The 14,673-nt window shown below is 44.2% G+C and overlaps 1 protein-coding gene across 3 annotated transcripts in view; it reads left to right on the top strand.

Moving 5' to 3' along the window:
• BICD1 (BICD cargo adaptor 1) overlaps positions 1-14,673 on the top strand; it is a 286,396-nt gene that overhangs the window by 265,633 nt on the left and 6,090 nt on the right. For all 3 annotated transcript variants that reach the window (XM_021706842.1, XM_008073743.1, XM_008073744.2), the window contains one exon: positions 10,477-10,552. In XM_021706842.1, the coding sequence (XP_021562517.1) occupies positions 10,477-10,552 (76 nt within the window). The remainder of the gene's footprint in view (positions 1-10,476; positions 10,553-14,673) is intronic.

Below are 14,673 nucleotides of genomic sequence, written 5' to 3'. Positions count from 1 at the left end.
TCGCTGCCCAAGTGGGTCTCGAACCCGCAGGCTCAGGCAATCCACTCACCTCAGCCTCCCAAAGGCGCGGGATTACAGGTTGAGCCACTGAGCCCGGCTTGTTGCAAGGAGTAAAGAGCCTTTGCATGCAGAGTGTCTGCATATATGTAGCACTTCGTAAATATTACCTACTACTATTATTCCTCATCCTTTCCTCTTCGTTCTATGTTCCTTCTGCCTGTTCTTCCCTTTTGTCATTGTCCCAAATTTCAATCAATGAACAGTTTGGAAGAACATGGCCAGATATGCAGAAAAAAGAATATGTCCTTTTCCCTCCCATAAGGACATAAAAGAGGATGTCTCTATGCTTTGATCACTAACTGTAGAGCATTAATCTTTGGACAATCTATAACTCTTTGTTAACATTTTATCCAATAGCTTTCATACTTAAACATTCTTGCTTTTCTACTGACTGTTAATCATCTGTTCTTTTTTTTTTAGAAAGCAGGATTAAGAAAGGATTAGAAAGTGGCTCAGCCTGTAATCCCGCGCCTTTGGGAGGCTGAGGTGAGTGGATTGCCTGAGCCCACGGGTTCAAGACCCGCCTGGGCAGGCGAGACCTCATCTCTACAATAAATCAAAAAATTAGCCGGGCGTGGTAGCGCGCGCCTGTAATTCCGGCTACTCGGAAGGCTGAGGCGGCAGGATCGCCGGAGCCCAGCAGGTCGAGGCTGCGGCGGCCGGGAGTGGTCACTGCACTCCAGTCTGGGCGACAGAGTGAGACTCCAACTCAAAAAAAAAAAAAAAGAAAAAAAGAAAGCAGGATTTATTGAGAGGACAGAAACGCTCCCACAGTGGGAGGGGACCCGAAGGAGTTGCCTCATCTGTTCTTATTAAAAGTTATTTAATGAGGCCTGGCGCAGTGGCTCAAGTCTGTAATTCCAGCACTTTGGGAGGCCGAGGTGAGAGGATTGCCTGAGCTCGGAGGTTCGAGACCAGCCTGGGCAGCTTGGTGAGACCTTGTCTCTACAATAAATTTAAAAATCAGCCTGGTGTGGTGGCGTGCACCTGTGGTTCCAGCTACTTGGAAGGCTGAGGCAGAAAGATCACCTGAGCCCAGCAAGTAGAGGCTGCCGTGGCCACGAGCATGCTACTGCATTCCAGCCTGGGTGACAGAGTGAGACTCCAACTCAAAAAAAAAAAGTTATTTAATGAATATTGACGATTAACTCAAAGTATATAAGATAGTTGATCCAAAGTGGTTGTCTTAGTCCATTTTCTGTTGCTTGTAACAAAATGCCTGAAACGAGGTAATTTGTAAAGAAAAGGAATTTATTTCTTACAGTCGTGGAGACTGAGAAGTCCAAGATTGAGGGGCACATGAAATGAGAGCCTTCTTGCTGGTGGAGGTTCTCTGCAAAGTCCTGAGTCAGAACAGGGCATCATGTGGTAAAGGGCTGAGCATGCTAATAAGCTCACGCAGATATCTCTGCCATTTCTTATTCATCCATTAACCCGTTCATGCATTAATCCATTAATCAATGAATCATGAATGGATTAACCTATTCACAGCGGCAGAGCCCTTATGATCCCACCACCTCTTAAAAGATTCCACCTCTCAATGCTGCCACATTGGGGATTATATGTCAACATGAGTTTTCCAGGAATGTCCAAACCATACCAGTGTTTCTATTTGAAAATAGTAGCAATGTTCTATGATAGCAGTTGTTCATTAAGCCTTAGTTAACAGTCTGAGAAGCAGTACACCGAGTTAACAAAGAAAATAGCTGTGTCTCACCAAAGAGCCATGTGTTCTCTTTGTATCGTGAACTTCCACTTCTTCTACCTATTTTTGAGAATATATGACTTGCCATTTTCAAAAGAAGGAAGGAAAAGAGGAAAGCATGCATCCCTTTTCTTCTCACTTTTCTTGTTGAAGGGAAGACACTAAAAAATCATGGACTTCCGGGGAGGAAGGAAAGAGGGCTTAAGGTTCAGAAGTTATCTACTGGGTACAATGTTAGTATCTGAGCCGGACTCGGTGGCTCAGCCTGTAATCCCGTGCCTTTGGGAGGCTGAGGTGAGTGGATTGCCTGAGCCTGCGGGTTCGAGACCCGCCTGGGCAACTTGGCGAGTCCTCATCTCTACAATAAATCAAAAAATTAGCCGGGCGTGGTAGAGCGTGCCTGTAGTTCCAGCTACTTGGAAGGCTGAGGTGGAAGGATCGCCGGAGCCCAGCAGGTCGATGCTGTGGTGGCCGGAAGCAGCCACCGCACTCTAGTCTGGGTGACAGAGTGAGACTCCAACTCAAAAACAAAAAAACAAAAAAAACCAATGTTAATATCTGGAGAATGGGTTACCTGAAGCCCAACCCCCACCAGTATGCAAAATGTACATGTAATAAACGTGAAGTTGTGCCCTTGAATCTGAAATAAAATAAAAATGAAAACCATGGACTTATGAAAGATAGAGGAAGCAGTCCCTAGAGAGAAAGAGAACATGAAAGAAAAAGGATGAATATCTATATATGTCTGAAGAGGAGATGTGGAAATATGATGTTTATAGAGTGAAAAAGAAAGAAATTTCTCCAAACTACAGACCAACAAACTTAATGATCTTAGACAACTTTTTGGAAATGGATGAACTTCAAATCCTCAATATATAATAGAGATTGCTAAAAACCTGCATGAATCTATGTCATAAGACCAAGGAAAGTGATCACGTAAGTTATCTGAACTTTGGCAAACAACTAACCAGGTTTTTTTTTTCCCCTTCAAATCTTGAGACAGAGAAATCAGTTCTAGATGATAATACAATTGTTTAGAATCATAGCTGGTTGTATGACATATGCAAAGGCTCCAAATTCATAGAGTAATGTCTATGAAATTCATCTCTACTTAGCCTGACCCTATTATGAATTGCTAATCTTAGATCAAGATATCAAGGTCTGGGGGTGGGGAGGGGGATGGGATTAACAGTAGCAAATATCTGTCTGGGGTTGGGGAAACACCTTTTATCAACAGGGTGCCTGAATGAAACGTAATTGTACACCTAACCCTTAACTGTACCCTACAAAACCATAATAAAAAATATTGATTAAAAAAAAAGATAGCAAGGTCATGGCTATCACATATTCTGATTTGAAAGAGAAATAAATGAGAGAGGAAGCTAACATAATAAATGACAGAATAGGATTCATCCCACAGGAAAAGCTGAAATGTGTTAGGAGTAAACATAAAGTTAAAAGTATATAAAATATTGCACTGGAATCCCAAACACTGTAGTGTAGGATGGAGGAAGCGTGACTTCTCCATCTGCAAGCAAAGAAAACTCAGTAGACATAGCAGTGTGATGTAGCTACACAAAAATGCCACAAGCTTTCTGCTGTTGAAGTAGGATTGGGAGATCTCGGATGAGACAAGGTGGTGTCACTCTGCTCTTCACCAGGCATGTCTTATCACTCGTGATTTCCTTTCTGATCACCTCATTTTTAGAAGGATGTGCACAAACTGGAACGTGGTCAGAGAGCAAGGAGAAGAGTGCTATCGTGTCTTATCAGGAAGAACTTGAATATTTGGCCTAAGGAAAACTCAGAGGACAGACATTCATGTTTTATGGGAACTGAGGATCTCCTGGCAGAATTTATGGTCACGAGGGAAGGAGATGTGGTGTGGAAAATAGGAGGGGATGTGTTAGTTCTCAGGTCCCGACAATGAGGGGGTGGGTGCCGGCCATGCCATAGGAGACTGACACAAAGAGCTGCTGCTATAAGCCACCCCTGAGCTCTACTACCATCCTGGCTGGTGTGGTCTTCCCAGATCAGCTTTCTTTTTTGTTTTTTTAAAGATGTGGGGTACAATTCAGGATTCGGTATACAAGTGATCATTGTACAGGTAAAGTTTGGGCCTCCCTTTGGTCCCCACTTCACCTGGTTTGCGAACAGGTACCCTTACTGATGTTGTGTCCCCGCCCTTTGCAGATCGACTTTCACCCACGTGGTCCTCACCAGCACCCATCCTGCCCAGGTGGGAGCCAAAACATGGAAGTGTTCCTTGCCTGCTTCCACACGTGACCCTCCCTCCTGTCCCAAACAGCCACCAGTGGGTTCCTGGACTCCCTAAGCCATTGACCTTTAAAAATCTGTATAATTTTCTGGATTACATTAAAAAGCTTATAAATAGTGGAAGCCTGAGAGAAAGCCACACAGTAAGACTTTCTCTCCCTGCCAGCAAAATGTGTTCTTTTCAGCCACCTCTTTTTGTTTTTTGTTTTTGTTTTTGTTTGAGTTGGAGTCTCACTCTGTCGCCCAGACTGGAGTGCAGTGGCTGCTCCCGGCCACTGCAGCCTCGAACTGCTGGGCTCCGGCGATCCTTTCTCCTCAGCCTTCCAAGTAGCTGGAACTACATGCGCGCGCTACTACGCCCAGCTAATTTTTTTGATTTATTGTAGAGATGAGGTCTCACCAAGTTGCCCAGGCAGGTCTCGAATCCACGGGCTCAGGCAGTCCTCTCACTTTGGCCTCCCAAAGTGCTGGGATTATAGGCTGAGCCACCGAGCACGGCCCAGCCACCTCTTTTTAAAAACTGGATATTATCCCCATTCCTGTGGCCTTCATCTTGCTTCGTGTTTTAGAGTGAGCTGACTGCCTTCAATCAGGGTCTTAACTCTCTGGTGAAGTTACGTTTCTTTGAATCTGTGACCCTGGTATTTTCTGGAGATAGCTGGTGTCAGTTTGAGAGGCCACCAGAGTGGTGAGTTAGAAAATAGACCTTAGCATCAGTCGAGTCTAAATTTCAATCCTTGTTCTGCCACTTTCTTTTTTGTTGTTGTTTTTTGTTTGGTTGGTTTTTGTTGTTGTTGTTTTGTTTTGTTTGAGTCAGGGTCTCGCTTCGCACAGGCTGGAGTGCAGTGGCGTGCTCACAGCCACCCCAGCCTTGATCTGTTGGGCTTAGGAGATCCTTCCGCCTCAGCCTTCCAAGTAGCTGGAACTACAGGTGCGCACCACCATGCCCAGCTAATTTATTTATTTATTTATCATAGAGATGAGGTCTTGCCATATTGTCCAGGTTGGTCTCTAACCCATGGGCTCAGGCAATCCTCTCACCTCCGCCTCCCAAAGGACGAGGATTACAGACTCGAGCCACCGTGCCTGGCGAAGTCTAAATTTCAATTTTTGTTCTACCACTTTCTTTTTTGTTGTTGTTTTTTGTTTCTTTGGTTGTTTGGGGGTTTTGTTTGTTTTTGAGTCAGGGTCTCACTCTTTGCAGACTGGAGTGCAGTGGCATGCTCACGGCCACTGCATCCTCGACTTGCTATCCTTCTGCTTCAGCCTTCCAAGTAGCTGGAATTACAAGCACGCGCCACCACGCCCAGTTAATTTTTTAAAAATTTATTCTAGAGATGAGATCTTGCCATACTGCCAGGTTGGTCTCCCATGGGCTCAGGTAGTCCTCTCACCTCTGCCTCCAAAAGTATTGGCATTACAGGCGTGAGCCATTGCGCCCAGCCTATGTTCAGCCACTTTCTAGCTGTGTGACCTTGTGCAAGTTAATGTATAGGGTGAACTTGGGTTAATTTAATCAATGGAAGATTGCGGAGCACCTACTGTGATGCCAAGCTTTGTGTTTGTTTCTGGTGGGAGAGATGATTTTAAAATGTCAAAGAAAATAAAATAGTCTCAAAAATATGTGAGATTTTAATATAGTACTCTATAGCAAACATATTCTGGCTGGGTGTGGTGGCTCACACCTGGAAGGCTGAGGCAGGAGGACTGCTTGAGGCCAACAGTTCAAGACCATCCTGACCAAGACAGCAAGACTCCATCTCCATATTTTAAAAAGTGTTTAAATACTTATTTTCCTTAACGTGGAAACAGTCAGAACAAAAACTCTGGAGTGGCAGAGTGTGATGGCACACACCTATAGTCTGGGTTACTCAGGAGGCTGAGGTGAGAGGATTGCTTGAACCCAGGAGTTCCAGACCAGCCTGGGCAACATAGCGAGACCTCATTTCTAAAACAAAATTTAAAAGACAGGTAACACCTGAAGTTTATGGAGACTGGGCACAGTAGCTCACACCTATAATCCTAGCACTTTGGGAGGTCGAGGTGAGAGGACTGCCTGAGCCCAGGGGTTTGAGACCCGCCTGGGCAACTTGGTGAGACCTCATCTCTACAATAAATCAAAAAATTATCTGGGTGTGGTGGCACGTGACTGTCGTCCCAGTTACTTGGAAGGCTGAGGCAGAAGGATCACCTGATCCCTGTGGGTAGAGGCTGTGATGACCGTGAGCATGTCACTGCACTCCAGCCTGGGCAAAGAGTGAGACTCCAACTCAAAAAAAAAAAAAAAAGTTTATGAAAAGATTGTACCCTGTTGATTGAGCACATGCTTTCCTGCCTTGTTCCTCCTTCCTTTTTCTACCTTCCTTTCTACCTGAGGCCTTTGTTTCTGGAAGAACATCATCCAAGGGGGCTCTTCCTGTGCAGTTCATTCCTCCTTGTTCTTGAGGATTTCTTTTTTTTTGAATTGGAGTCTCACTCCGTTGCCCAGACTGGAGTGCAGTGGCCGCTCCCGGCCACCGCAGCCTCGACCTGCTGGGCTCCGGCGATCCTTCCGCCTCAGCCTTCTGAGTAGCCGGAATTACAGGCATGCACTACCACGCCCGGCTGATTTTTTGTTTTTGATTGATTGTAGAGATGAGGTCTCGCTGCCCAGGCGGGTCTCAAACCCGCGGGCTCAGGCAATCCACTCACCTCAGCCTCCCAAAGGCGCGGGATTACAGGCTGAGCCATCTAGCCCGGCTGCCCTTGAGGATTTAATCATCTGTTGAAGTGAGCAAGGTAGTTCCAGCTACTCAGGAGGCTGAGATGGGAATCACTTGAGCCCAGGAATTCGAGGTTACCATGAGCTATGATTATGCCACTGCACTCCAACCTGGGCAACAGAATGAGACCTGTCTCTAAAAAATGAAATAGGCAGTTTATTGAATATGCTATGACATTTCCCAGACCTGTGGCCTCATAATATAATCATACAGTTATCTAATTCTGTTCTGATCATTTCAAGTGAACGGTGTCATTTTATGATAAAAATATCCTACTGCTATTTGTAGAGACCATGAACAGTTTGTAGTTGCAAAGTCATTTGGCTAACTCATTTGGTTAGGTGTTAACCTAGATATCACAGTCTTTAAGAAGCATTCTCTGACTGCATCGTTTTAGCTTAGTTAAGTTTAGTTAGTTAGATTTAATTAATCTCTGCTTTGAGGTGCTATAATACTCTACACTTCTCCTTTGGGAAAATACAGTGCAATAGATAAAGAAATACTGAGGTCGCCAACTGGATGTGGTGGCTCACACCTATAATCCCAGCAATTTGAGAGGTCCAGTTGAGAGGATTGCTTGAACCCAAGAGTTCGAGATCAGCCTGGGCAACATAGCAAGAGCTAGTCTCTACAAAAAAAACATCAAATTAGCTGGACATGATGGCATGCACCTGTAGTCCCAGCTACTTAAGACTGAGGAAGGAGGTTCCCTTGACCCCAAGAGACTGGGGCTACAGCAAGTCATGGTTATGCCAACGCACTCCAGTGTGCATAACAGAGTGAGACTCCAATGCTCTCTTTCTCTCTGTATTTTTAAAGAAATATAGAGTACAAGTACTAGATGCTATCATCATCACCGTCATCACCACCATCACCATCATCACCATCATCATGACACTTGATTGTAATTGTTTATTGAACATGCTTGTTTCCTTCAGTGGGGCAGGGACCACCTTTTCTCTGTTTCCACCTCCTCCACCCCCGCACCCTCCCCCACTGCCCCGCACTGCCTAACATGGTTTCTGATACATAATAGGAATTTAATAACTTGATTGTTGAATGGTTAAGATGTATACTGGTGGCCAGATGACAGCAGTGTCTTCGACGATTCTGCCAAGCCTGCTCTTTCAGTCGCATAATTGGCATCTTTTATACCCTCAAAAGCAATAAGATGGCTAGGTCCTTCCAGAGTGAGTCTAGCAGTGTAGGTCTTAGACACAGCAGGGGAGATCATACAGGGCCCACTGCATCTCAGAGCTAGAAGGGACTTTCTCAGTCTCTCAAGCCAGTCCCCTCATTTTACAAAGTACTAGACGCATCTGCTGCTCAGCTGGCTGGAAATGAACAGAACTGGGGGCTGTCCACTCGAGAGGAGGGGCTAGAAGACCACTGAGTGACAGCAACAGAGCTATTTTCTTAGCTTAAGGTCTACAGCTATCATCATTTATTCTCTGGAGTTTATTTTTATTTTTATTCTTTAAGGATAGCACACTGTGAAACAAATGTTAAGAGAGTGCATTGTGGTTCTGATCACCTGCTTTCTAAATTTTATTATAAAGTATACTTTGAGCGTATGCCTGTAATTCCGGCTACTGGGAAGGCTGAGGCAGAAGGATCGCCGGAGCCCAGCAGGTCGAGGCTGCAGTGGCCAGAAGCGGCCACTGCACTCCAGTCTGGGTGACAGAGTGAGACTCCAACTCAAAAAAAATAAAAATAAAAAAAAATAAAGTATACTTTGAATAAATAATCTGTGACTCTTGGCAAAAAAATCGTTTTAATATAACTGAGATATAAAAAAAGATTTAAGCCATTTTACTACCCTAATTACTCTAATTCTAAGGCTGGCCATTCACAGGGGCCAGTACTCAGCTTTAGAGGAGCTTAATTGATCCCTCCCTGGCGTTGTAAGCTAAAGGATTCCAGAGTGGTTTTTGGAGTGCTTGCATTTATTTACATCTATTGCATTTACTCAAATACACCATAGGAGGGCCCCACACACACCTGGTTGACTTGAAAACTGCACATCTGGTGGCCTATCAACATAATGGGCTAAATTAGTCCAAGACATTCCTAAATTACCACTCAGGAAGGAAAACTGTTGGAAAAGACACAAGGAGCAGACAAACATTTTTAAGAGACAAATGAATGTGTCTCTTAAGACTCTGAGTTTCTACAAAAGGGAATCTGGAGCTAATCAAGCTGCAAAATGGGAAAACACTCACAGAAGTCCCCAAATCTGAGAAAGCATAATTATTTGTTACATTTGAGTGTTATCATCTGAGCACCAGCTATGCCATGAAAATCAGCTCTCCTCATCCCTATTCATATGTAATGTTGACTCTGCGACAAAGACCACCATATAAGAGGTCCCTTCAGTAGTGATGTTTTCTTAAATGAACCCAAAATCATTTGATTTTGTATCCCACTTCATTAATTTAAGACTGTAAATCTAGAATCTGTGATAATTTGACTTAAGTATCATTTATATAACATGTAAGGAAAGAGGTTTGCTAAGGAAATACATAGTCTAAGCAGTCAGCAAAGGAAATGCTTCGATTATTTAATACTAATTTTCAAGTCTAACTCGAATTTTAACTTTCTTTTTGCAAAAATCGTTTTGCAAAAATATGATGTATGCATTTCTAACCAGCTTTTCACATGATGAGTATGATCAGACTCGTCTCAGTAAACAGACTTCTCTTTGATTTTTTAGAACACAGTCTTTCTAGGAGTTGGTGACTCATGTGATTAGCTAAAGCATCATACAATTTTCACTTGCTAGCACGTTGTTAATCTAGTGTGAATTACATTATGTGACTTTAAAATGGTAAAGATACCGGGCACAGTGGCTGACGCCTGTAGTCCCAGCTACTTGGAAGGCTGAGGCGGAAGGATCACCTGAGAAGGTTGAGGTTGTGGTGGCTGTGAGCGTACCACTGCACTCCAGCCTGGGTGACAGAGTGAGACTCCGACTCCAAAAATTTAAAAATAAAATAAAACAAAATGGTGACGACAAAAGAAAATGGAGCTCCCATTCATTCAGATTAGTGTTCTCCATTAGTCCAAATCACTAACAATTTACTATATAATTCTAAGATTTCTGCTAACAATCCTTTTTTAAATATATAAACTCAGTTTTCAGAAAACTCTAAAGGTGATTTCCTTGTTCAATAGCATTCTAACAATCACGGAAAAGAGCATATTGCATGCCTTTCTCAGTGTACTTATAGGACTGACAATATGTCTGTGTGTCCTGACAGTAAAACCAGCTATCCAAATAGATATTCCATTTTGGAATAGCAAATCTAAGCATTAAGCAAGTAATTAGCATCATGTTCGAGTTCAGAACTCAAAGATCTTTCATTATATTAATAGACCCTTTATTTTTAGATGTAACAAAATACCAACTACACATGGCCACAGATGTCCTAATGTACTTGAGAAATCTCGTTACTAATTTTGTGTCACTAAGTTTTTAACATTGTATTTAATGAAGAAAAAAGACCTGTCTTGTCTATTGGCATCATTCAGGGAGCAAAAAATGCTTCCAGATGTTTCTGTGTAAATGCATATTCCTCACTAAATCTCTCAGGCAGCTGCTTTAGTTATTGTTACTAACACCTCGCTCTGTCGTCGCTTTGTATACACGTCTAATTTGTCAGTTTCTTATAGATTGTCAGCAGCCTGCTGCCCCCGTACCGCCACAGTGCTCACAACTAGCCGGGAGGCAAGACTGCCCGACGGTCAGGTAAATTCGGACATCCTTTCTGTCCCCACCCAGCTGCATGTCAGAGTCATTGACCCAGCCTCCCTTTCGGATACCATCAATTTCTATGCATCATTTTGTTTTGCTACATTTTCTTTCAAGTGTGTGCTACACAGACATACATTGGATACCTGAAGTCTTATGTGTCCCCAGTGGGAATACAAGTGAGCTGCGGTTTATTTTACTGGCCACCAGCTGGTCAACTAAAAAGGCTATCTCAATAGCTCCTTTGTGTGAGTAAATAGTTGGGTTAGTCCAGTGTTTGAGGTTAGGATGCTTGTCCTGCTTTTCTTTTTCTTTTGTTTGCCTTTTGTCCTTAGAGTATATTTCTATTGCTACTGAATCCAAGGGACACCAATATAATAATTACTCTGATTTGATCCCTATAGATGTAGACATCATTGTGTACTCCATCATTATGTAAATTATTATTTGTCAATTAAAAAAATAAAATGAGGCTGGGCACGGTGGCTTGTACCTGTAATCCCAGCTATTGAGGAGGCTGAGGTGAAAGGATGACTTAAGGCCTTGAGTCTGGGAGTTCAAGGCTGCAGTGAGCTATGATCGTGCCACTGCATTCTAGCCTGTGCACAGAGTAAGACTCCATCTCTAAAAATAAAAATTAAATTAAAAAATTGGACCGGGCTTGGTGGCTCAGCCTGTAACCCCAGCACTTTGGGAGGCTGAGGCGAGAGGATTGCCTGAGTCCGTGGGTTTGAGACCAGCCCGGGCAATTTGGTGAGACCTCGTCTCTACAATAAAATGAAAAATTAGCTGGGCGTGGTAGCGCACGCCTGTAGTTCTGGCTACTTGGAAGGCTAAGGCGGAAGGATCGCCGGAGCCCAGCAGGTTGACGCTGGGGTGGCAGTGAGCATGCCATGCACTCCAGCCTGGGCAACAGAGTGAGACTGTAACAACAACAAAAAAATGGATATATATATATATATATAATATATGTATATACATTTATTTATCAGGCAAACAAACAGGAAGAACATAAAGAATGTAAAATGTATCTAATATCTGCTCCAGGACAACTTTGTAAAAGTGTTTCTATTTTCCGTCCACTCAGTCCCCCTTTTTAAACTAAATTTGTGGCCAGGCACAGTGGCCTATGCCCATAATTTCAGCACTTTGGGAGACCGAGGCAGGAGAATCAATTGCACCCAGGAGTTTTGAGACCAACCTGGGCAACATAGTGACACCTTGTCTTTACAAAAAAAATACAAAAATTAGCCAGGCATGGTGGCATGCACCTGTATTTCCAGCTACTTGCAAGGCTGAGGCAGAAGGATCACCTGAGTCCAGAAGGTCGAGGCTGCAGTGAGCCATGATCGTGCCACTGCACTCCAGCCTGGGCAACAGAGTGAGACCCAGACAAAAAAAATAAAAGGGGGGTAACCCCTTCGTGTCCCCTTCGACTGCAGGAGCTTTTCTGTCCTCTCAATAAATCCTGCTTTCTCAAAAAGAAAAAGAAAGAAAACTAAATTGAAAGAAAAAATGGAGAAAAACCTTGTGGTTGGCATTCAAAAGAGAATATTTGCTGTGATCATGCCCTTTATGTGAGATTACGTGAAGAATTGTAAAGGCAGGCTTTTGCACACTCCTTGGGCACTGAACTGGAGAGCTTGCAGATCATTCCTATGCCAGGAAGTTAAGTCATGAACTTACCTCCATCCTGAGTAAACTTCCACACAGTACCCTGGTATCCCGTCAGGACTGTGTCCTCGTCATGGAATACTCCGGCTCCAGTTACGTAGCCTCTGATGGTGCCAGGATTTATAGTCCACTTGTGTTTCCATCATCTGCCCTTTGTTCTCTCCTTATTGTAACGTGGCTGTGGCTCTTCTGCCAGGGGAAGCTTCTTTCGAGCAGGGGTGAGCCAGCCATTTTCACATTTGTCTGAGGAGTAGCATCAGTAGCAGGCTACAAGTGGTCATGGATCAGAGTCGGGGGGCCGGGAGCCACAAGTGAGGACACACACAGCAGCCAAAGCCTAGGTGTGACGTGGCCTCCAAGTGTGACAACTGTGCAGCCAGCTGTATCATGGGACACCAAGTTGGCAGAGAAGAGTATATTATTAAACATGTTGCCAGCAGGGTCTTCCTATTGATGTGACTGAGTCGACTGTTCCCACCTCCTAAAGCTGCAGGATTTTATTTCAGAAAGATTCTTTGCCATTGGGCACGGTGGCTGGCTCACACCTGTAATGCCAGTACTTCGGGAGGCCAAGGTGGGAGGATTACTTTAGACCTGGTGTTTGAGACCAGCCTGGGCAACTTAGAGAGAGACCTCTTCTCTACAAAAAGAAAAAAAAATCAAAAAATGAGCCACATGTGGTGGTGCATGCCTGTAGTCTCGGCTGCTTGGGAGGCTGAGGCAGAAGGATCATCTGTGCCTAGGAAGTCAAGGCTGCGGTGAGCTGTGATCGTGCCACTGCACTCCAGCCAGGGCGACAAAGACTCCAATTAAAAAAAAAAAAAAGATTCTTTGCTAACATACTAACACCATTTTATAACAGCAGTAATTTCAATTAAAAATAATACCACTGGACTTGGTGGCTCAGCCTGTAATCCCACGCTTTGGGAGGCCGAGGTGAGTGGATTGCCTGAGCCCATGGGTTTGAGACCCACCTGGGCAACTTGGTGAGACCTCATCTCTACAATAAATCAAAAAATTAGCCGGACGTGGTAGCACACGCCTGTAGTTCCAGCTCCTTGGAAGGCTGAGGCTGAAGGATCGCTGGAGCCCAGCAGGTCGAGGCTGCGGTGGCTGGGAGCGGCCACTGCACTCCAGTCTGGGCGACAGAGTGAGACTCCAACTCAAAAAAAAAAAAAATACCAATATATAATATTATAATAACAGATTACTCTGAGTTGCATATCTAACTGAATATAACTCATTTCAAACTTGTCTCAGTGGGATTCTGCATGTGCAGTTAAGAACATGAGCTCAGGCCGGGCATGGTGGCTCACGCCTATAATCCCAGCACTTTGGGAGGCCAAGATGAGAGGACTACCTGAGCGCATGGGTTTAAGACCAGTTTGTGCAACTTGGCAGGACCTCATCTCTACAATAAAAAAAAAAAAAACTAGCCGGGCGTGATGGTGCATTCCTATAGTTCCAGCTACTTGGAAGACTGAGGTTGGAAGGATCACCTGGGCCTAGCAGGTCAAGGCTGCAGTGGTCGGGAGCCTGGGCGACAGAGTAAGACCCCAACTCAAAAAAAAAAAAAGAACATGAGCTCCAGGCCGGGCTCAGTGGCTCAACCTGTAATCCCAGCACTTTGGGAGGCCTAGGTGAGTGGATTGCCTAAGCTCACAGGTTCGAGAACAATCCAGGCAACTTGGCGAGACCTCATCTCTACAATAAACAAAAAAATTAGCTGGGCGTGGTAGCACTTGCCTGTAATTCTGGCTACTTGGAAGACTGAGGCGGAAGGATCACCAGAGCCCAGCAGGTCGATGCTAGGGTGACCATGAGTGTGCCACTGTACTGCCTGGGTGACAGTAAAACTCCAACTCAAAAACAAAACAAAACATGAGCTCCTGACCCACAGTCTTTCTCACAAAGCACCCCTCACCCTCACCCAGGACCTGGGACAGAGCCAGGCATGTGACAGATGTGCAATAAATATTGACTCATGAATGAGTGGATGATCTCGAGTCAGACAGCTGGGGTTTGAATCCCACCTCTAACATCCACAGGTATAATCTTGGAGAATTGCTTTTGCTGGCTAGGATTCCATTTCTTCACTTATAAAGTGAGGATGAGAATAATAGGTATTGGGGGAATTCAAGGAGGCACAGGCCTGGCTTATAGTGTCTGCTCAATGTCTGTTATCAGTACTGACTGTTCTTAGTATCTTACTATCCCTCAAGGCAAAGACGTACTGCTTCTTTCATAACCTCTTTAATTTGCTTGAGAAAGGATGGGAAAGGCTACTGTTTTTGTATGTTTCAGAGATGGAGTTTCACTACGTTGTCCAGGCTGTACCTGAACCCTGGGCTCCAGGGATCCTCCTGCCTCAGGATATTACTGTTTTAAGTGATTTGATTAAGTAGGAAATGGAAAGGCTAGGAAGAAACTTTTTTTTTTTTTTT

This window comes from Carlito syrichta, unplaced genomic scaffold (assembly GCF_000164805.1).
Source record: "Carlito syrichta isolate Samal-C Ts95f unplaced genomic scaffold, Tarsius_syrichta-2.0.1 Scaffold316039, whole genome shotgun sequence".
NCBI lineage: Eukaryota > Metazoa > Chordata > Mammalia > Primates > Tarsiidae > Carlito > Carlito syrichta.
The sequence above is the reverse complement of the archived record's forward strand: the minus strand, read 5'-3'. Positions and strand labels throughout refer to the sequence as shown.